Genomic DNA, 24970 nt, shown 5'->3' on the forward strand with positions numbered 1-24970 from the left:
TTAAAACATCAATTTTTTAAAGAGCTTCCACAAAATCATCTTCAGCATCAATCACACCGATTAAGTATTCCAGCATCTTGCGTCTGTAATGTTTTTCCATCGCCTCAAGAATACCATGGTCCATTGGTTGACATAGAGATTTTGTGGGAGAAACACAACTTTGATATATCTATCTAGCAGATCATCTGGGTGAGATGGAGCATTGTCCACAAGAAGTAGCTCTTTTCAAGGAAGTCCATTTTCTTCCATGGTATTTACTACAGTTGGAACGAACTATGCCTGGAACCACTCTCTGAAGATGGCACTGGTCATACATGCTTTAAGACTGATTCGTGTACCTCAGTGGCAAAGGTTTATTAGCTGGTTGGTGTCTAAATGCTCTTGGTGTTTTGGATTTGCCAATTAAAGTAGGACACAGTTTATAATTGCCAGTGGCATTACTGCAAGCAACATCAGTAAATCTTTCTTTGATTTTTTTTTGTACCCGGAAGCCATTTTTTCTTCTTTAGAGGCAAGGGTTTTTGTTGGCAACATTTTGTACTTCAACCCAGTTTCATAAAAGTTGTAAAGTTGATTGCCAGTATAACCTCCTTTGTCGATGATTGTGTGCAGTTTCTTCTTAAAATCAGCAATAGCAGCTTCATCCCCAGATAATGATTCACCACTGATTGCAATTTCATGAATGCTGTGCCACTTCTTGATACGATCCTGCCGGCCATCACTTCCGAGGAATTCTTGCTTCTTTCCTTCAATCAGCTCATCACCTCATTTTGACAAAGTAGAGGACCTGAAACTGGCACACCTTTGGCTCTTACTTATTTGTGCCACAAAAATAAGGCCTCTTAACTGAGGATGTGCACCTTTTCTCCTTGTTTTTCGAGATTTCACCGCGCTGCCCAATGCTTGGATGGAACAAAATTTTTCAATTTCTGATTGATTTGTCTTCCAATCAGTAATCGTACTCTTACTCTGGAGCAACTTTTGTGGGTGGCTCACCAGCATCAATTCTCTGCAAAGTGTGAAGCTCTTGTTCCAACACGATCACATTCGTTTTATGTTTCGTGCCCGTAGTCATTCAGTGTTCTTTTTGCAGACACTCGACTGAGTCCTTTTTGGTTTTTGGCCCCTTTTATCTCTGGACATTTTAAGACACATAGTGGGAGCACAAAACCTCAAACACAGATGCACAACTTGACAACGCTCGAGACACACTAGACAAACTTTTGACTTTTGAACTCAGGCTGTGGCAGCCATCAATGAAAACATTTGATACATCCATCCAATCTCCTCTGTTCTACCCAAGCCCACGTGGCAACACAACAGGGTGTTGTACATTCACTGTTAAACACACGGCTTTGTCTGATGTACCGACAACAGGCGGAAAGTGTTTGGCGCCGCACTCTCATTGTCGGTTTTGACAGGGCTATGTCACGCTGTATAGAACAATACTGTATGCACTGTAATTCCAAGGAGTTCCAATTGATGGCACTGGCATGAAACCATGCAATACAAACTGGAAACACAACAAAAGCTCAACCAACACACACACAAATTGATGACACTCGGACTTTTGACACGTGCCAGTGCACTGATTAGCAGTAGACTGCCGAAAAACACCAGCAAATGCTTGGCTCCAGGTGCAGACAAGTTGAAACTTGTCAAGTGTCAATCTAGGTAGCCAAAAATGTAGCTGCGTGATGCATCAGACAGCGCCAATGTGACCAGTGAAGATAGGAAAATTTTATTTGGATAAGGCAGATTTCGGATAAACGTGATTTGGATAAACGGGAGTTTACTGTACTTGTTCTCAGATGGCAGTCACAGATGTGAACAGGCTACAGTGTGCTCGGTACACTATACAGTGATGCTCCCTTGTAGTGGTCATATGTAGTCAACTGGAACCTTGATGACGATTATGCCCTTACTTTCCAACATTAGGCCAATGTCAGATCCAAATAAAAAATGAAGATGTTGCAAAGTTTAACCAGGCGGCCAAATGGACATCCACCATGAGGTTTCTTTCAAACGCTTATCGCGTGCAGGTAATGCTATCTCACACCAATATGCGGCACCTTCATGTCCTCAGGAGTGATAATTCAACATCTGACGCTATTCGCATATCTTACATATGACACAATGCTTGCTAAACAGCAATAAAAACAAAGAACACTAATGAATAATGCAGGAAAAGACAGACTGTTACTTACCGTAAAGAAGACACCTTAAGCTGCAGATGGGCACAATTAAAAGACACTTACACAAAGCTTTCAGCCACAGGCTTCAGCAGTAAGCAACAATCTGTCTTATCCAACATTGTTGATATTCCTACTGGGGTTTCCATTGTTTCAAGAACACTAGTGCTTTTCTGTGAGTGTTTCCTTTATGATGTTTGCTGCATTTTAGCTTTTTCTTCAAAAAAAAAAGTTGCTGGAAAACTTCTGAAGTCCAATAAAGGAATTACAAGATGGTTGTCTAGTGGACCTTAAAGAATCAAAGTCTAGGGCTGAAACGTACTGTTGACCAATGGGCATTAATCAGAATGAATATTAAATAAAAAATTAAATCTATTTTTACATAAAAACCACAGGCTCCATCATTGTTATTATTTGTTCTATTTTGATCTTATGTTTGCTACGACTTGTTAAGTAGAAATTTTCTTTCTATCTACAGAGTTACATTTGCTGTAATGTTTTTGAATATCTTACCTGCATGTTGTTTCTTCTTTCTTCGCACTGCTGCCCCAATCATGGCAAGTAAGTCATCCTCACTGCATTTGCTTCGTATTGCATCTCTGAAACAATAGTTCAAACATCCGTTAAACAGTACCAGGCAATTACCACACAGTGAAATGTCAGTACACTAAAAGGGAGAAAAACTTTACAGAAATTTTCAACAGCAATCTTGCAGTCTGCAGCAGGCAACAGCGGGATAACAAACCCACTGGACAAGAATGGGGAAAGTCATGATAGAAGTTAGTTTTCTTTTTTTTTATATAAATAAACAGGCATATTACACAAATGTTCAAGAGTGTACATAGAATCTCGGGCTGGAGAGGTGGAGTAGAAACTGACATCAGTTTTGTCGAAGTGGGAGTAGTGGAACACAGCACAATTTCTTGCAAAACGAAGCCAAATTTATTTATAAACTGTTACTTAATTGCCAAGCTTACTAATGTGACCATTTTACAACAGGTACTTACTGCTTGGAGTATATGTGAATTTTCAGGGTTGCTGATAGAACTGTTGCAAAAACACTTTGGGTTTCCCACCAGATAACATTATGCAAGTCCCTCCCTCAATATTTCAGTGACACAACTTTTTGGAATCTTCAGGTGATGATGATTTCCACCAACACTGCTGCAAGATGCAACTGGCAATTTCCACATGATGGCTTTGAAATTTATCAGGCCAGAAGCAGGAATTACACATGTCTAAATATCACGCTTGCTTTTGGGACATCTCGTGGACAACAATGACCATCATATTCAGAATTCGGAGGATTTCATAGGACACATAGGTATGTATCTAGCAGTACACAGCAGTTTCTTTTGCCCTGATAATACGAGCAGACGTGTTGGGGAGCCAACCTCATCCAAAGCCACTCAACAGGAGCCTAACAATTATGAAGACTGGTCACAGCTGAGCAGAAAAGGTTCACATCCAGCTCAGCTGCATCCTATGTTGTAGCCTGCCTACACTCTTCAGTATACAATTGATTGACTGTGAATCAAGTGTGCCTAATGTTCAGTTAAAGCATCAATTCTGAAATATGATCTGAAAGAATGCAGACAAGTATACTACTGAGTGGTATAATGACAGGGAAAAATGCTGCAGTAATAACAACCAGTAATAAAAATGTGGATTTATGTTGAGTAATTCATATTAGTTTTCCAAGTTTGTTATTCTTTTCATTGTTGCCTGTTATGACGTCGACAAATGAATCGTCACCAATGGGAATGAATGGTGGTGGTGGTGGTGGTGGTGGTGGTGGTGGTTAGTGTTTTATGTCCCGTCGACAACGAGGTCATTAGAGATGGAGCTCAAGCTCGGGTTAGGGAAGGATTGGGAAGGAAATCGGCCGTGCCCTTTCAAGGGAACCATCCTGGCATTTGCCTGAAATGAATTAGGGAAATCACGGAAAACCTAAATCAGGATGGCTGGAGACGGGATTGAACCGTCGTCCTCCCGAATGCGAGTCCAGTGTGCTAACCACTGCGCCACCTCGCTCGGTAATGAATGGTGACTAATGCTAAATAGAAACATACAAATCTCTTCTTTGCATAAGCAGCAGGTTTGTCAGTGGAGTTGATAAGGAGCTGGCTGCATTATCTGGGTCTACGACGACTAAAATAATTAGAAGTTGTTGGTAAAAAAATAATATATCGTACTTCACTGGTGGTACAGGAGTCTTCATAGACAGGAGGAATATAATTACAAACAGAGAGCTATAGAGGCATCACATAGGCCATACTTAATAAGAGCCTTGTTAGAGGTTGCTTCTTATCAGCTGAAGGCTATACTGCTTTCCTACTTGACGTCCCGAGCAAGAGTGTGCTGAGCGCACGCTAGACTCTTTTTTTCAAGCTGCGGAGCGACGCTAGTCTCTACTCGCGAGTCCAGCGACACTAGTACGGAGCGCAGTCAATAACTCCAACCCCTAACAAGTGTGGTATCAAACGTTGATACCAGACTAACACTGCCAGGCATCTACCAGAGAATGAAGAATGTGTATCAAGTAACACATCTGTTAAGATATACCACGGTAGAATGATGTGCCAAATTCCTCACTAGTTACAATGCAACAAGCACAGCCCCATATTGCAAATGTGATACAGAAGTTACGCCAACTCAAGTGGGAGACACTTGAGCACCCACCCTATAATTCTGATCTCTTCCATGCAATTATCCCACTTTTTATCTTGTAAAAAGTATGCCAATCATGAAAAATCATTATATGCATTGAGGCAATCATGCCATAAATGCACCAGGTTGAAGATACATGTTTGGTAAAACACTGTGTCCTCCTGCGTGGAGATGTCAGTAACTGCCTGCTGCATTCCAGTGTGAATTGTCAACCGATAAAGGAGGCCTTTTTTCTGCAGTAACTGCCTGCTTAAAAAAGGCCTCCTTTATCGTTTTACAATTCACACTGGAATGCAGCAGGCAGTTACTGACATCTCCACGCAGGAGGACACAGTGTTTTACCAAACATGTATCTTCAACCTGGAGCATCGATGACATGATTGCCTCAATGCACGTCACGATTTTTCACAATTGGAATACTGATTCTGTACTGTATAGCCTTCGAATGAAAGCTTTCTGATCACTCCTCATTTTTGCACCCTGCCACCTGTCAATATGTATCGCAAATCATCAGACAGATGACCTTTCCGCATGCTTCGAGCATCCAGTGGTACTGTTCTGGACCAATGCTAATCTTTGTAACTGTGACGAGCAGTGTGCAGAGTGCATCTTTGAATCCCACTGATAGGTGACAGTGTCTGGTGGCATAAATGGTTACTGTTTATTGAGTGTCACTGAGTTGGTGAGTCATTTGCTGCATTGTGGCCCACCTGTTTGCTGCTAAAGCCAAGATAGTCAGCGGAAATCCTTCTGAATGATGCTCTGTTACCCATAGCAGTTCACTCTGCTCGCTGTGGTAGTATTTTCCTTGAATAAATCTACTGACAGTATACCTTCGACACAGTGCTACAAGAAAGCCCAATGACTATACACATTGACACAGTAAGTGTGTCGAGTCATAGGTAACCACGATATGGGAGAGAGAGAACGTGCTGATATTGCTCACCTTTCTCACCCTGTGATCAACTGTCACACCGCAGCTGTAAGCTGCACCTCATTTTTCAAAATTCTCAGATTCATTTAATCTGAAGTAAATCAGATCTTTCGAAGGAAGACTTACCAAAAAGAGCACACCCAGGAAAGTATGAAATCGTGTCATAATTAACAGGCACACAAAATTAATAACTACTGATGACAAAGATCCTCTGCAATAAAAGATAATGTCCACCGACCTGGTGTATTAGCCTTCAAGTGACAGAATATATGTAGCTATGTCCTTCTCATTTACACTGAATAAACAATTGAAATTCTAGGTAGGAAAATCAACAGTGCAGGGAAAGATAGATCACTACTTACTGTAAAGAAACATTCAGGGCCAGGATGCTCTGGCCAAGCTGCTGGAGATGGCAGGTGTGTGTGTGTGTGTGTGTGTGTGTGTGTGTGTGTGTGTGTGTGTGTGTGTGTGTGTGTGTGTGTGTGTTTTTCTCTGTATCTCTTTTGCTGATGAAGGCTTCAGCCAAAAGCTCTGTGTGAGTGCCTTATTAACTGTCCCTGTCCACAACTTAACATGTCTTCTTAACAGTAAGTAGCAATCTATCTTTTCTATATTTTTCATTCACGCTGATGTAATTAACAAATCAAAAGTCTATTTATTCCGGAGAAGTGTCAGTTTGTTCATGCCAGTTCAGCATGAATCTGATTATATATAGGATGTCCCATTTATCTTGGCCACCCTAAATAACTGTTTGTCCAGATCCAAATTACAATATGTTTAAAGCAAATGTTATTTAGCCGTCAGGGGGACATCAATCAGCATGATTGCCTTCGTTGTAGTTTTGTTTTTTTACACAGATATGAACAGCGATATGACTTTTTTAAATGGCACCCTGTATTTTTTATTTGGTAATTCCACTCCTAAAGACCTATTCGAAAATGTATCACAGTGTACCATTCACCATAACACAACATTATTAATTACATAACACAACACTGATGTTGACGCTCCCAGTGCTTAGTGCATGTACTCAGGGTATGGATCACATTCACGTGCTGATGTTGACAGAGGACAAATGTAAACATAAGTAGAATACGCACCCGTCATTCCGTCAACCATAGTCAGTTGAAGAGTTGTGTGAGTAGAACGTACACCAATGAAGAGAAGGTAGAAATGCTACTCATCTATGGGAAATGTTAGTTAACAGAACAGTAATTGCAATACTGTTTTCTTATGTATGGGTACATTTAGCACAGTAGTTTACTCTTTAAATACTGTTGTGTAGAGTAGGCATACTGTAAAGGCTGTCCTTCCTAGAAACTGCATCGACATAATGTTTCTTTTTTTGTTGTTGTTGTTGTTGTTGTTGTTGAAGGTAGGCGAAAAGCTACGCAGGTAGCGGAACTGGCAAGAACCCACATTCCCGACGGATGTTTTCTTGTCTTGTTGTGACATTTCAGGAAATGGGAAGTTTCAACCCACAACAACTCAATTGTCACAGCACTCGCACAGACGAAGTTGCCAAAGTTACTGTTCTCACTTCTCTGGCTATGAATCCACATGTGAGCACACGGCAGCTTGAACACGAGATTGGCATTCCTAAAACCAGTGCACATCATATTTTTACATGTCACCGGTTCCATCCTTACCATTTACACCTACATCAAGAATTGCATGGGAATGATTTCCAGAATCGTGTACAGTTCTGTCAGTGGGCACGGCAGCAAATCTTCGCCAACCCAAACTACTTCTCCAATGTTCTATTTACCGATGAATGTTCCTTCTCAAACAAAGGGCAGGTAAATACAAGGAACATGCATTATTGGTCCAGCGACAACCCACGAAGGCTTAGACAGGTGGAACATAAGTGTCAATGGAGAGTTAACGTCTGGTGTGGGATGCTTGGTACTATAATTATTGGTGTTTATTTCATCAATGGTAGTCTAACGGCACAGCTATGCCAATTTCCTTCTCTTCTGGACAAAGTGCCGCTAAGAACCAGAATGCTTATGTGGTATCAACATGATGAATGTCCAGCACATAATGCCTTGTGCAGACATCGTGTTCTGAACTGAAGGTATCCTACCAGATGGATTGGTCGAGGAGGAACAGTTACTTGGCTTGCTAGGTCTCCTGATTTAAATCCTCTGGACATTTTTTTTGGAGGGATGCATTAAAGACTTTGTCTATTGCAATATTCCAACAACTCCAGAGGACATGAAGGAACATATTCTGCTTGCTTGTAATTCTCTTCAGCAGGCAACACTGGAAGCAGTAAATTATTGTTCCATTCAACAAGTGCACCAGTGTATTGGTGTACTGGATCACCACTTTAAGCACCTTTGAATGTTCTACTCCTGGGCAATGGAACATGAGAGTCAAAGTAACTTTTATGTTATGCTTTTACTTGGTTTTCATTTGTTTTCTGACAACTCCAACAAGTTGATGAGTTTATGATCCCAGGTTAAAAGTTAATGTTGTGTTATGTAATAATGTGTTTCAATGAATGGTGCACTGTGATACATTTTAACAGGTCTTTAGGACAGAAAATGAATTTCTGAATAAAAAATACAGGGTACCATTTAAAAAATGTCATACCGCTCTTCATATCTTTGTAAAAAGCAAAGCTACAACAAAGGCAATCATGCTGATTGATGCCCCCCTCACAGCTAAAGAACATTTGGTTGAAACATTTTGTAATTTGCACCTGGACAAAGTTATTTAGGGTGGTCAAGATAAATGGGACACCCTGTATATAGCAAGGCTACCTGTAAATTATTCTGTGTGCCAGTGTCCATGCTGACTATGGGGATTCACACTAATCATTTAAGTTGACATCTGATCCTGTAAACTTACTTCTGCTCAATGTGAAAAATTCTCCAATCCACATTTTGTAATTAACCTTAACGTATCAAATAATGTACCCTTCGATATAACTGCATATTGTCCACTTCCCATCACTCTATCCCCTATGTCAACCCAGCTGACCTCTGTTTCTAATCCAAAAACCACTGTTGACTCCACTGTTTGCTATTGCAAGCTATTGATATTGCAACCTAAAAGTGCCGGAGGCACCACTAATGATACACAATTAAAAATACTAGAAACTAAGGCTCACCAGTTAGTACATGCTAAGACAAACACTACAAGTGTCTAAGACACTGCACTCTCACACGATTATGAGGTCTAAACACATTCCAGTTACAATACATTTAACTGTTTCATTCACAGTGGCAATATACGTACTCTCTCCCCAATAAATAGAATATTTGTAACTCAATTGTTCAAAAGTGTATATTATGACACTTGCCACAGCTGTGCAGTCAGTATGCCACAGACATGCCATATAAAGGACTCAGGTTCAATTCCTTGAACTGCCAGGAAATTTTGCTTGTTGGACAGACTGGAATACGGTACACTCTGCTTGCAGTTCCAGCTGAGGAGCTACTCAAGTGAGAAGTAGTGTCCCCAACTCCTCGAAGTTGATAACTGCCAGGAGAGTTGTATACTGACCCCCTAACTCTCCATAGACATATAATAGAGGACATAGCTCTCGGTCAGTATTGCATGGTCTTCTGGGCCCAACTGCAGAGTTCCTTTATCAGTGTATAAGGTATATCACCACTTGTAAACACTCATCAGCACAGTACCATATTGTCTCTTCATGTGGGAAATTTTTATTTCCTTGTTTCCAGATCAACACCTTTTTTTTGCTATCATTACTTGTACCACACATATTCCACACTGTTTGTGCTCACTCCTCCAATGATACTGTCCATCCTTCTCTACTGTGTGAGTTGCCCACACTTTCCTGCGTGTTTAAACCAACAAACACTCTTGTTTCAAAAGAGAAGAATCTGATAGCTTGTCAACATTTTGCGTTTTTATTTAGTTATTGTTTGAGCCTCATAGGTGAATGTCAGAAGATACTGTCAATCACTGCATTCAATAGATTGGAATGGGGTTCATGGTAACTTATAAATTCATTTTTTGAGTTGCTGTTCTCTTTTTCATCCTATCTTGGATTAACTTTTCCATACTTCCACTCTATTTTACATAGTTAAATAGTTATCTGCCCTTGCAAACTTACTCCTTCACTACCAAGCTAACTAATTCTGTGTAGCCTAACAGAAGTTCTGATATCCAGTCTTTCACCACAATTCACCAGCACACACTTTTCACTCACTGGTTTTCTTTTTTTCAATGTGGTAAATATTTTGCTTTCACAGACTGCCATGCTTTGAACATAAAATTGCAGGAACATCTGCCTCAATTGCATGTCCGTAGACCTACACATCAAAACCACAGCTTTTGTTTTTTTATTAAAGAATATGTTGCTTGCTTAATCCTATCTGCTTCTGATACATTCCCATTCTCAATTTTCTTTTCTTTTGATCCATTTCTTTTCTTCTTTGACAGACAAGTCAAACAAATGGCAATATGTTGCAGCCCTGTGTTTCACCCTACTTACTATGACCTTACCTTTCTTATCTGCCAATTTTATTAGTCATTTGGTTTTTGAGATACTTAAATTAACTGTTTGACCCTGTGCCTTATATATTATTTTACCTTGGGTTGACAAAAGGATTTCTGGTATGCTCACAAAGAGTGAGCCGATTCTTCCCGCCCCCCTTAACTTGTCCTGAAACAAACTTATCACCACCAAGTATCTTGCTATTTTTTCCTATTATTATCTCTCAGCCTAGTCATCAATTTAAAAGTGTCAGTTGTTAGTCCCATTGTCTAATAATTTGTACATTTGTATACATGAAGTTCCAATTTTTATTTGGAACATATAGACTCTGATAATCATGAATCATAGTTACCATCGCATATACAGAAATGTTGTGTTAACTTTATTATAACCCAGAGACACAGCTAAAAATGTCTTTACATAATTTCCAGTCCTCATTATTTTCCTTTAATCTCACAAATAGGTTAATGTAACATGATATTGACAGAGGCAAATTATATATACTCAAAAATTATTTAACTAGTGGTACCTGGCTTGCATGTCTGGGAGGGGTATGCAAGCTGAAAAATTCAAGAAAAGATTACTCATTTCATACCTGCTGGATTTAATTGCAGTTTATCTCTTCCATATACCAACCACATACCTAATGTGCATGGCAATCAATTTGAAAGTATTATTCTATACTCAGCATTTGGAACTGTTAGTTCCTTCATGAGAGAGGAAAGAGGGATAGGTTTCTGAAGGTCTGAAAGGTCACTCGGACTCCCTGACAAGAGCTTCTCACTTAATGTGAGGACAAGAGGAAAGAATTTGTCTACAAGAAGTTTTGGAATTTCACTTCCTGAAGGTAAATACTGATCAGTCAGCCTTCTAGTAATTTTATGGTTTTCTCAAGTGAATCCTCACTTTGACACACTTATTCAATGTTTCATCACTTACCTGAGAGATATTTCTGAATTCCCAAAGAGACACACCTTCAAATTTCCATCAGCTGTTATCCGTAAACGGTTGCATGTGCCACAGAAGTGTTCACTCATTGAGGTAATAAATCCCACACGTCCCTTGAATCCCGGAACATGGTATGCCTGCAAAAAGAAATTGTAAGAAAATAGCTACTGCTGTTGTGAAAATACCATAAATGTGTTGCTCAATTGAAATAGGCTACTTACCAAGTGGAGGAAAGAGAAAATGTGCATTAAGGGGAGTTGGAATGTCCTATTCCGACAATGTTAAATTTAGTGACTTGACTTCCCTGTAATTCAGGAACCACTGTAGCCACTGACAGGAAAATTTTACAGGACATTAAACTGTATGTTCAGAGTCTAATGAACTAAAATAATTGCGTTTCTGCCACTACTTTCGGTAATACAATTTCTTAACTACACAGTTAAAATTTTGTGTACTTTTTTGTACATTATACTAAATAATTTTAATTATCCATAACATTATGTTCTTCTTTTAGTTCAGTGGACTCAGGCTATGTATGTTATTACTCCATGAAAATTTGAATACTCTACTCTAAGTAATTTCTGAGATTTAGGGGAAAATGCAACAGAAAATGTAAATTTTCAGGAACGGCTTTTAAAGTTTCAAAACACTGTAACTCAATATATGCTAATTTTTTATTTTTGGTTACTGAGAAGCATCCTGCGCCATACTGTATATCATCCTCTTGATCTTTTTCCAAGTTTTTTCTTCTTTTCTTCTTTCTGGGCTCCTTAGTGGCCATCTGCACTGCATACTCTGCTTTATCAATGCAAACCATGTCCATCCGTTCAAGTTTTCTGATACAGTTTGCTCCAGGATTAATTCCCATGCGCTGTAGCACTTTCAACCTACCAATGTTACCATTATTAAAAGCAATAACAGCATCACTGACTCCCCACTACAGTGTCTTCATTCCAACAAAAACAGGTTTTGGTATAAGATTATTGAATGACTCATTGGGATTTTGAATCTGACCATGCAGACACTTCTTCAGTAATTCAGGATTTTCCAGGTCTCTGTAAATAGGTTTTGTGATATCCATAAGTGCTGCTTGGATGGAATGTTTATGGCTGTATGATCTGTTTGAGTACTGGGCATCACGGTAATTGCATCATGAATCACATCCAGGAGGCGAAGGTTGTGTGCTGGTTTTTCATCAGCTGACAGTCTGTGGAAGAAGGTAGCCCATACTGCCTGCTTCATTTTCAACAAATCCTCAGTATTGTTTCTAATGGCCACCCCATAACAATGCAGTAGTGCACCAATCATTTTGTCTGTCAGCCTGCCTCTTATGGTTTTACCATCAGAAAGTTTCTTGTCTCACAAACTTTGTTTCAACTTCCTCAACCCGGTGCCCATTCTCATCTGGACACGACCAACATATCTCAGTTTTGTGATAATCAGCTCACCATAGGGCTGAGCGACTACAACACTGTTATATGCTTTTGAGTCTCCATCATCTACAAACTTAGTGTAACACACTCCCCTTTAGTTCACAGATTGACTAAAAATCTCAATATCTGCAGAGGCCTCCATACCACCAGTTGTTCCTTCATAATTTCTGTCACAGATATGCCCTTCTTCATTCCCTGATTTACACTTATAACAATGCTTGGTTAAAATCTGGAAATCTATAACCTTTACAGTATCCACACTGATCATCGTAGCAATAGATTTATTAGAACTGCTTCTGCCATCAAAAGCTACTGGTTTGTCAGTCATATCATCATTTATTTCAACAGCTTCATTTGCAGCATCCTTCATTAACTCACATGCAACAGATTCCATTGCAGCACCAATAAATCCTGCATACTTGTCGATTTTACAATGTGGGCATGGCATATTCATCACATTGTTTCTGCTGCAGTGTGTCCTTTCCAATAGTTCTCAATCCATAAGACCACCTAACATTTACTTCAAAATAATTATCTTTACACTTATCATGAACCATGGACCTTGCCGTTGGTGGGGAGGCTTGTGTGCCTCAACGATACAGATAGCCGTACCGTAGGTGCAACCACAACGGAGGGGTATCTATTGAAAGGCCAGACAAAGGTGTGGTTCCTGAAGAGGGGGAGCAGCCTCTCCAGTAGTTGCAGGGGTGACAGTCTGGTTGATTGACTGATCTGGCCTTGTAACACTAACCAAAACAGCCTTGCTGTGCTGATACTGCGAACGGCTGAAAGCAAGGGGAAACTTCAGCCGTAATTTTTCCCGAGGGCATGCAGCTTTACTGTATGGTTAAATGATGATGGCGTCCTCTTGGGTAAAATATTCTGGTGGTAAAATAGTCCCCCATTTGGAACTCCGGGCGAGGACTACTCAAGAGGAAGTCATTATCAGGAGAAAGAAAACTGGCGTTCTACAGGTCGGAGTGTGGAATGTCACATCCCTTAATCAGGCAGGTAGGTTAGAAAATTTTAAAAGGGAAATGGATAGTTTTAAAGTTAGATATAGTGGGAATTAGTGAAGTTCGGTGGAAGGAGCAACACGACTTTTGGTCAGATGAGTACAGGGTTATAAATACAAAATCAAATAGAGGTAATGCAAGAGTAGGTTTAATAATGAATAAAAAAAATAGGAGTGCGGGTAAGCTACTACAAATAGCATAGTGAATGCCACATTGTGGCCAAGATAGACATGAAGCCCACACCTACTACAGTAGTACAAGTAGTAAAAGGGAGAGAGGGGAACGTAGCAGGTGAATATGGATTGGGGGTAAGAAATGAAAGAGGAAGCCACCTGGTAGAATTTTGCACAGAGCACAATTTAATCATAGCTAACACTTACTTCAAGAATCATAAAAGAAGGTTGTATACATGGAAGAAGCCTGGAGATACGAACAGGTTTCAGATAGATTATATAATGGTAAGACAGAGATTCAGGGGGCAGATGTGGACTCTGGCCACAATCCATTGGTTATGAACTGTAGATTAAAACCTGAATAAACTGCAAAAAGGTGGGAATTTAAGAAGATGGGACCTGGATAAACTGACTAAACCAGAGGTTCTACAGAGATTCAGGGAGAGCATAAGGGAACAATTGACAGGAATGGGGGAAAGAAACACAGTAGGAGAAGAATGGATAGCTTTGAGGGATGACGTAGTGAAGGCAGCAGAGGATCAAGTAGGTAAAAAGACGAGGGCTAGTAGAAATCCTTGGGTAACAGAAGAAATATTGAATTTAGTTGATGAAAGGAGAATATATAAAAATGCAGTAAATGAAGCAGGCAAAAAGGAATACAAACGTCTCAAAAATGAGATCGACAGGAAGTGCAAAATCGCTAAGCAGAGATGGCTAGAGGACAAATGCAAGGATGTAGAGGCTTATCTCACAAGGGGTCACAAGGGGTAAGATAGATATTGCCTACAGGAAAATTAACGAGACCTTTGGAGAAAAGAGAACCACTTGTATGAACATCAAGAGCTCAGATAGAAACCCATTTCTAAGCAAAGAAGGGAAAGCAGAAAGGTGGAAGGAGTATATAGAGGGTCTATACGAGGGCGATGTACTTGAGGACAATATTATGGAAATGGAAGAGGATGAAGATGAAGATGAAATGGGAGATACGATACTGCCTGAAGAGTTTGACAGAGCACTGAAAGACCTGAGTCGAAACAAGGCCCCCAGAGTAGACAACATTCCATTGGAACTACTGACGGCCTTGGGAGAGCCAGTCCTGACAAAACTCTACAATCCGGTGAGCAAGATGTATGAAGCAGGCGAAATACCCTCAGACTTCAAGAAGAATATAATAATTCCAATCCCGAAGAAAGCAGGTGTTGACAGATGTGAAAATTACCGAATTGTCTGTTTAATAAGTTACTGCTGCAAAATACTAACACGAATTCTTTACAGACGAATGGAAAAACTGGTAGAAGCCGACCTCGGGGAAGATCAGTTTGGATTCCGTAGAAATGTTGGAACACATGAGGCAATACTGACCCTACGACTTATCTTAGAAGCTAGATTAAGGAAGGGCAAACCTATGTTTTTAGCATTTGTAGACTTAGAGAAAGCTTTTACAATGTTAACTGGAATACTCTCTAATTCAGAAGGTGGCAGGGGTAAAATACAGGGACCGTAAGGCTATTTACAATTTGTACAGAAACCAGATGGCAGTTATGAGTCGAGGGGCATGAAAGGGAAGCAGCGTCTGGGAAGGGAGTGAGTCAGGGTTGTAGCCTATCCCCAATGTTATTCAATCTGTATATTAAGCAAGCAGTGAAGGAAACAAATATTCAGAGTAGGTATTAAAATCCATGGAGAAGACATAAAAACTTTGAGGTTCGCTGGTGACATTTTAATTCTGTCAGAGACAGCAAAGGACTTGGAAGAGCAGTTGAACGGAATGGACAGTGTCTTGAAAGGAGGGTATAAGATGAACATTAACAAAAGCAAAATGAGGACAATGGAATGTAGTCTACTTAAGTCGGATGATGCTGAGGGAATTAGATTAGAAAATGAGACACTTAAAGTAGTAAAGGAGTTTTGCTATTTGGGGAGCAAAATAAATGATGATGGTCTAAGTAGAGAGGATATAAAATGTAGACTGGCAATAGCAAGGAAAGAGTTTCTGAAGAGAAATTTGTTAACATCAAGTATAGATCCAAGCGTCAGGAAGTCATTTCTGAAAGTATTTGTATGGAGTATAGCCATGTATTGAAGTGAAAGTGGACGATAAACAGTTTGGACAAGAAGATATTAGAAGTTTTCGAAATGTGGTGCTACAGAAGAATGCTGAAGGTTAGATGGGTAGATCACATAACTAATGAGAAGGTACTGAATAGGATTGGGGAGAAGAGGAGTTTGTGGCACAACTTGACTAGACGAAGGGATTGGTTGGTAGGACATGTTCTGAGGCATCAAGGGATCACAAATTTAGTATTGAAGGGCAGCGTGGAGGGTAAAGATCGTAGAGGGAGACCAAGAGATGAATACACTAAGCAGATTCAGAAGGATGTAGGTTTCAGTAGGTACTGGGACATGAAGGTTGCACAGGATAAAGTATCATGGAGAGCTGCATCAAACCAGTCTCTGGACTGAAGACCACAACCACAACCACAACAACAACAACAACAACACTTACCAGAATTCCAAAATGAAATATTATATATATATATAAACTGGCACAAATGATGATAACACACATTCACCTAACACCCTTGTTAGGATGTGTAAATCTAGCAGAACATAACCTAACCTACCATTTACATCACTTTTATTTGAGAAAACTGTGTTATCACAACATTTTATTTTAATCTTAAAAGTACTAATGGTGGTGGTGGTGGTGATTAGTGTTTAACCTCCCATCGACAACGAGGTCATTAGAGACTGAGCGCAAGCTCGGGTTAGGGAAGGATTAGGAAGGAAATCGGCTGTGCCCTTTCAAAGGAACCATCCCGGCATTTGCCTGAAACGATTTAGGGAAATCACAGAAAACCTAAATCAGGATGGCCGGAGACGGGATTGAACTGTCGTCCTCCCGAATGCGAGTCCAGTGTGCTAACCACTGCGCCACCTCGTTCGGTTAAAGTACTAATAGGTGTTTCTCTAAATACTGATGAGTATGTCTGTATTACACTGTCTGCAACTTCACACGCCACATGTTGAACACAATGTTTCTCTTTATTCGAACATCTATTACCATGAAACCCACGTTTGCTAAAATCACTTCGTTTCGGCATCATACTTTACTTTTCGAGAGATTTATCGATCTATTCGTCACTTTTCCTCAGAAAAACATTAGCATTCTGACGTACAACGCGTGTTTATACTATGAAAGAATACGATACTGTTTTTGACAGTGCTACCAATACTAACATGTAATTTAACCTTTAAAACACAGCAATCCACAGTCTTCTATATATATATATATATAGAATTACTAATTTTATTAGATCTTGAAGTAACGCTGGTAAAAATTTTAACATTTAAAACCGGTGTAGATTATATTTTAAAAAATAAAATAAAATACTTCCCATGTGAGTTTATAAGTGATGTACATATAATTTTATTCAGAGAACTGCAATTTTTCTAATGAGATAAAAATCCAAAAATGTGATAAAAAAAAATTCCGTTCTAATTCCCCTTAAAGTTATGGAAATGTGCAAACTTCCAGAGCCGGTGGCTTCTTCTTCTTCTGGCAGAAACACGGAAGCGACAGAAATAGGGAAAAAAAGAAATGGTTGTCGAGGTTTAGGAAATGGGGAGAGTTGCAGAATAACTAACCAGTCCATCTCTCATACGACCAGCAGATGGGAAGTATGTTTGTGATTGCTAGCAAGTTACAAACATTAAATTATTTTCAATGTATGTTCATATGTACTACTGCACTTACCTTTGAGGTATCATTGGGTCCATTGGGAAGAGGTTCAAAATCAGGCCACTGTTTTCTAATTATTTGGAGCATTTCACTAAATGAGACCATCTTCCCATCATTCCATTTGTTGCCGCTGAAAGGCATGTACTCAATAAATCTTACATCGACATTTTTGTCTTTTGTTAACTCCACAAAACTGCACACCTCATCTTCATTAAAACCTCGCATTACAACACAATTTATCTGTGGAAGAAAGAAATATAAATCACCATACAACACTATTAATATCTTGGTATCAGATAAAGCATGGTTTAAACAGGGTTTGAAAGACTTTTTGACAGACTACTCCTTCTACTCTATAGATGACTGTTAGGCCCGCTGAAATAAGAATGTCTGTTAGATTTCAGTTTTGACAGCACTTTGTCACAACAGTCAAGATTAGGTACTTTTTGTATGATAAATTTATTAATAGTGCATAACAATGTTTCATTCTGACAGTGTATTAATTCTGTAAATATTAGCTGTTCCGGTTTACTGTATTGTATTAAGCTGGTTTGACAATCTCCTGACAAATGAACAGGGTAGTAAGTACTATATTCAAATGTTTTATGTTTTTTATGTTATACTTTCTGGCATGTTGCATACCCACGAGAATCATCTCATTTCTTGCGTCTATGGAACAAAAACTGAATCTAATGTAATCTAACCTACAAAATAATGGTTCAGCAAGTCTGTTATATTTATATACCTTACTGATTCAGTTAAATTACCAACTCTCAAATTTATCTTAGCATGTCAAGCTGCTGACCTTCTTAACAACTTATGAAAATTAAACTAGAGATATCTTCAGTCTTTTCCCCCCACTTCAACACACACATACTTTGGTGGAGGTATTATTTCAACTATCACATGAAATTAAGAAGCTTTCTTGAAACTGTGCTGCCATTTGTGAAACAAAGATAAAAGTGTTCTCAAGATAAAAAGTCTTCACAAAAGGAGCATCAAGTATCTGTGCAGGTGGTAATATTGACAGATTTCATATAAACAAGCCTAAATGGTAGAAAGTCCAGCTACCTGAATTATACACATACACACAATGGTACAAAAAAGGAGAAGAGCACATGTTTCATTCAGGCACTGAAGATGTATACTGATGAGACAGAACATTATGACCTCCTGTTTGATAATGTGTTTGTTCACTGCTGGAACACAATACAGCAGTGGTTCTGTGAGGGGCGAGTTCGACAAATCTGAGATATGTTTCCAGAGCTATGCAGCACCACATGTCTGTGCATAGGTCATGTAATTCCCATAAATTGCAGATCAGTGCTTTCTGGGTACAGAACTGCTATGTGATAGCATCCCAGATGTATTCCATCAGATTCAGAAGAGGTGAATTTGATTATGGCCTTACGACACTGAAAGTTATTTTGTTGAAACATGTCACCTTAATTAGGAAAGACATCAAGCATGAAGGGGTGTTATAGTGCACAATAATGTTCACACAAACCAAAGCTATCCTGATGCCTTCAGTTACTACCACAGGACCCACAGAAGTCCAGGTGAATGTCCTCCATAGCATAATATTGCTCCCACTGGCCTATGTCTGTAGCAAAGTGCACCTTTCGAGCACCCATTCACTCTGATGACAGTGTGTGCACACACAACTGTCAACCAGGTGTAACGCGAAACACGAATGATTCAACCAGATGACACATTTCTATTGATTCACTGCCCAATCTCAATGTTAGTGTGCCACAGAAATTGTAATTCAACAGTGTCATCAACATGGGAACATAAGGAGGTGTCTGCAGCGGAGCCCTACGTTTAACAATGCGCAATGAACGGTGTGCTCTGAAACACTCGTGCTTTCACCAGCACTGTGTCATCAGACCTGCCACAGAAATTATCTTCCTCAGCCGAATGTCATCTTTTCAAAGGAACCATACCAGTATTTGTCTTAAATCATTTAGGGAAACCAAGAAAAACCCAAATTTTGGTGGCAAGATGGGACTCTGAACCGTTGTCCTCTCAAATCCAAGTCCACTGTCTGACCACTGTGGTCACATGGCTTACTCTTAATTAAGCCAGAAAATCCTGGGAAATGCTGACACGCTTATTGATTTAAGATATAACAATTTAAAACAATCCTTTCATGAATTTTACTACAATTTTCTACTCTTATGAAAAAAAAATGCTTTTGACTGTTTTGACGTTTAGTACGTTTAAATAATGATGGCACACTCTATAAAAGGGCCGTTTGACTTTTTAATTTAGTTATACTGTTTTAAACTACATCCTTCATCTATTTGTCCGCCCAGAAGTGCTACAGGATAAAACTTTAAGACTATGGTGGGGTGGTGGGGGACAGTCATGTGTTGAGGAGCAGGTGCTGCCAGAAACGAAATGTGTGAGGTGACCTTATTTACACTGCATTCAGGGAGAATAAAAATCCTCTATTCCATATTCATTTACAACCATATTCATTTACAATCTACATCTGGCCCCCATATTGTTTTACTCTTCTCCAATAAGAAAAAAGAAACCATCAGTAACTGTCTTTGTAAGGTCTTTAAAAGAAACAAACAATAGAAAATCTAGGATGGAATAATGACCACATTATAAAAAAATATACTTGCTATTCACTGTATACAGGAGATGGTAGGTCGCAGACAAGCACAACAAAAAGACTAATAAACATGTAAGCTTTCCATCAGAAAGTCTTCTTCCAAAGTGTAAAACACACACACACACACACACACACACACACACACACACACACACACACACAAAGGCACACGCGCGCAGCTCTCTCTCTCTCACACACACACACACACACACACACACACACACACACACACACACACAACCGTTGTTTTTTCCATGATGCACACTTACTCCCATTTTGACCCTGGCAGCCTGAGACAGTGGTCATGTATGTGTGATCTGCATTTGCGTGAATGCGTGTTTGTGTGTGTGTGTGTGTGTGTGTGTGTGTGTGTGTGTGTGTGTTTGTGTGCATGTGCGTGTGTGTGCGTGTGCGCGTGCACTAAAAGCTTGTGTGTTTAATTGTTTTTTTGTCTTTTTTTTATGCCTGCCTGCAACTCAACATCTACATTATACAGTGACTGGCAATCTATCCTTTTCATAATACTGTCGTTATAAGGTCTATAAACTTTGCCTGAATAACCTTGCCAAGAGGCATATTGTGGAGTAATCTGAAAGGCTGTACTAATCTGTTCAAGAGGAAGGAGAGCACCATCTCAATGTAAGTTTTTAGAAAACTGGTGTGTGCATTACTTCTGCAAACCTTTCAGAATGGACACGGTATGCACTTCATTCAGCAAGATGAGTAATAAACAATACTATCAGTACTGCAACAAACTGGTACCACTTTCATCTTTGGATTAAACATTCTATTTCAGAGAGTACAGAATTTGGCAGAATCAAATCTTGGGAATATGAGAAACTGGGACAATGGCACGTTTTACCTATTCAATAAACTAAGCACTGCTGATTGCTGCATGTTGTAAATTTTATTGTGTATGCTGCTGCAATGCAGATATGAAATGTAAGTGCAGCATCTATGATGGGATACAATGTTATACAAATGAAACACATAGGCACAGTGAAATAGAGTAGTATGGCTCATCATTTCAGTCTCACAGATTAGCAGATGTTGGCTTTGAAAGATAATATTGAAGAAGTTGAATCCAAAGGAGAGGATGTAGATGGTATTTCAACTAATTCTGACTATGAAATAAAACAAAGTACAGCAGGGAGCTCCGACGAATCAGAGAGCAGCGATGAAGATTCTGATGAATAGTAAAGTATGAGTTAAGAAATAAGATGCTACTGAGGTCGTAAATTTTTGTTGTGTTGGTGAATCTGTTAATAAACATATTCAAAAATGCACTGAAACATTGGCACATTAGTGTTGGGAGGTGATAAACTGTCATTACCGCTAGAGGAGCTATGTATTTCTTGCTGTTCTTCTCCTACACGTCACTGTATCTGAAGGTATAGAATGAATCTTCATTGGTCAGAGAAATGGGTACCACAATTTTACAAGTCTCTGCTGCCATGTAATCTCTTCAGGGAAATCATGACTGTACTAAGATTCGGTTTCTGGTCAACAAGGTCAGAGTGATTATGAAACGCAAGGCAGCTACCATGTCAGTCCTACAAGAGAGAGTCGTAGCAAACTGTCAAAGCATGTACATTCCTGGTCCATATATTTGTGGTGATGTACTAACCAAGTAATACCCAAGTGTGATCCAAGTCGCACAAATATGGCTTTAATAATAACCTCCGAACAATATGCCTCTAAGGACTCCACAAGACACAGAACATTACAAACTAGAATCACACAGAGAGTCAGTCAGCACTGTTCCACACGTATATATGTGCGAGTCGCCAGCAGATAGCACGGCTGGGACCACGCCGCAAACTTGCCTCCCAGAGACGGCCTCCGGCAGCCGACCTGCACCGATCAGTCGGTGACCAATTCAAAGACGCACGTACGGCAACACCACTCTCTGTGCACTCACACTGACACGTACTAGTAGCATGATACAGCAGTGATGAGCAGTGATACCCCTCCTGTCTTGCACGCTTTTTATCTGGTTCTACAATTTACTTTCCTAGACCCACACAAATGACTGATCCTCCTAATTCAATTTGCTCTGCAGACTATTTAAAATCCATAAAGAAAATGAAGCCATAATTGCACTTTGTGTGGCAGTTACTTTCCAATGCACTGGCACCAGCTGATCTTATTTAAGAATACTCAACTTTGGGAGCCATACTTAACAGCATATCCTTTGCTCCCGTAAGTTTCCTGGCCTAAATCCAAGTTAACTCCCAGCCCAGCCGCCCCCCCCCCCCCCCGGGCCACACACACACACACACACACACACACACACACACACACACACACACACACACACACACACACACCGCTAGTTGTGTTCTGTTATCTCACGTCACACCCTAGTCTATGAGTGCACAGATGTCTGTTGCCTGACCCCTCTACCTGCACCTCTAGCTGGCCCACAGATGGCTCCCCACTCTCCCACGAGCCACTAAATGCTTCCCTCCAAACCCCTCCCTGCCTCCCATCTCTCTCCATCCCTCAGATCACCTCAACCCACTCCATCCCACCCCACACTACAGCCCCACCTCACTCCAGAACACTCACCGTGGGCCAGTAAAGAGCTGGCAGTTGAGCGACCACAACATAAGGAGACATGCGTGTGTGTGTGCGCGTGTGTGTGTGCGCGTGTGCGTGTGCGTGTGCGCGTGCGCGTGCGCGTGCGCGTGCGCGTGTGCGCGTGCGCGTGCGCGTGCGCGTGCGCGTGCGCGTGCGCGTGCGCGTGCGGGTGCGCGTGCGCGTGCGCGTGCGCGTGCGCGTGCGCGTGCGCGTGCGCGTGCGCGTGCGCGTGCGCGTGCGCGTGCGCGTGCGCGTGCGCGTGCGCGTGCGCGTGCGCGTGCGCGTGCGCGTGCGCGTGCGCGTGTGCGTGTGCGAGCGCGCGCGCGCGCGCGCGCGCGCGCGCGTGCGTGCATGGGTGTGCGCGCGCGCGCAAATTTCCCCTACAGCTAGAAAAAGAACGTGCATTCTGGAAGCTTGCCAAGCAACTTATCTTTTAAGTTTGGAAGGTAGAAGACGAGTTACTGGTGGAAGTAAAGCTGTGAGGACGGGTCGTGAGTCGTGCATGGACATCTCAGATGGTGAGCACTTGCCCACAAAAGGCAAAGGTCCCAAGTTCGACTCTTGGGTCCGGCACACAGTTTTAACCTGCCAGGAAGTTTCATATCAGCACACACTCCGCTGCTGAATGAAATCTCATTCTATGCACCTTTTGTTAGTGTGCCTATCGGTGACACAGCGCTTCTGCCATTTGGCGAGTCGTCTCCTTTATTCTTAAGTAACTCGTAATTTTCAACTGAAACTTTCCATACGTTATTATTGCATCCTACATTACAATATGCAATTTCCACAATATGTGCTCATCTGTGAATATAATGGGGGTAACAACTGTAGGAGACCAAAAACTGACTGCAGTAAGCAAGTTCAAGTTATTGTACGCTGCAGTAGTTATGCAGAGGTGAAGAGGGTCACACAGTATAGGCTAGCGTGGGCAACTCCGTGATACCAATCTTCAGATGGAAGATCACAACAATAAAAACATTTGATTCAGCATACACCAGACTTCAAACAGCATACACAACCTGTATGCTCAGAAACACAGAAAATCATATTGGTTTCATCAGCAGGAAACTTCAACCTGTAACTGTTACAGAACACTGCGGCGATTTGTTCATTAATAACACCCAAAAGTGGGGAGTAATAAGAGAGTATTGTTGTAACTTCTTATCAACCTGGTTACCAAAATACATATTAAGAAGACTGGCAAAGTGTTATTTTAAAGGGGTCACTACAGAGTGCCACGAAAGAATTTGAGCAATGTATAAAATTAGAGAATCAGTGCACAATATTGAAAGCCTATCTACATTATCTATATCTGCATGACTAGTTTGTAATTCACAATTAAATGCTGACAGATGGTTCAGAGAACCACCCTCAACCTATTTATCTACCATTCCACTCCCTTACAGCATTTGAGGGAAAACTAACACTTAAATATTTCTGTACAAGCTCTGTTTTTATTAGAATGATCATTTCTCCATATGTAAGTGGGCGTTAACAAAATATTTTCACATTTGGAGGAGAAAGTTGATGATTGAAATTCTGTTGCAACAGAATGCTTTTCTTTTAACGACTGCCACCCCAATTCAAATGCAATATCTGTGGCATGCTCTTTCCTGTTTCCCAATAATACAAAATGAGCTGCCCATCTTCACACTTTTAAATGATGTCCTCTGTCAGTCCAATCTGGTAAGGATCCCACACCATGCAGAATACTCCAGAAGAGGACAGACAAGCGTAGTTGTAGATAGTCTCTTTAGTAATCCTAATCTTCTAAGTGTTTTACTAATAAATCACAGTGTTTTGTTTGCTTTCCCACCATATTATCTATGTCAGCATTCCAATTTAAGTTATATGTAAATGTAATTCCTAAGTATTCAATAGACTTCACAGCCTTTAGATCTGCGTGAATTAACATGTAACCAAAATTTAGTAGATGCCTTTTACTACTTGTGGTGTGTGTACTGTAAGACCTTCGGTACACACACCATCAGATTATTTGACTTGTCGCTCTAACGAAGTAGGCAAGTGTCAGCAATATGTCTCGTGGTCTTATCGTGGCGCGTTTTATCTTCTGCCGTTAGGTCAGACAATAGAAATGCCACTTGCACGCTTTAAATATTACGTAACTTGATTCTGGATGCTATTAACAATTGACAATCTGAAGTTCCTTTGGTCTTGG

At 40.4% G+C, this 24970-nt stretch overlaps 1 protein-coding gene across 2 annotated transcripts in view; it reads right to left on the reverse strand.

Annotated features, from left to right (window-relative positions):
* The window catches only part of LOC126291800 (molybdenum cofactor biosynthesis protein 1), a 135059-nt gene that overhangs the window by 66330 nt on the left and 43759 nt on the right, over positions 1-24970 (reverse strand). For both annotated transcript variants that reach the window (XM_049985497.1, XM_049985498.1), the window contains exons 5-7: positions 17598-17822; positions 11210-11355; positions 2706-2791 (exon numbers count right to left, since the gene is read on the reverse strand). In XM_049985497.1, coding sequence (XP_049841454.1) covers positions 2706-2791; positions 11210-11355; positions 17598-17822 — 457 coding nt within the window. The remainder of the gene's footprint in view (positions 1-2705; positions 2792-11209; positions 11356-17597; positions 17823-24970) is intronic.

This window comes from Schistocerca gregaria, chromosome 9, assembly GCF_023897955.1.
Source record: "Schistocerca gregaria isolate iqSchGreg1 chromosome 9, iqSchGreg1.2, whole genome shotgun sequence".
Taxonomy (NCBI): Eukaryota; Metazoa; Arthropoda; class Insecta; order Orthoptera; family Acrididae; genus Schistocerca; species Schistocerca gregaria.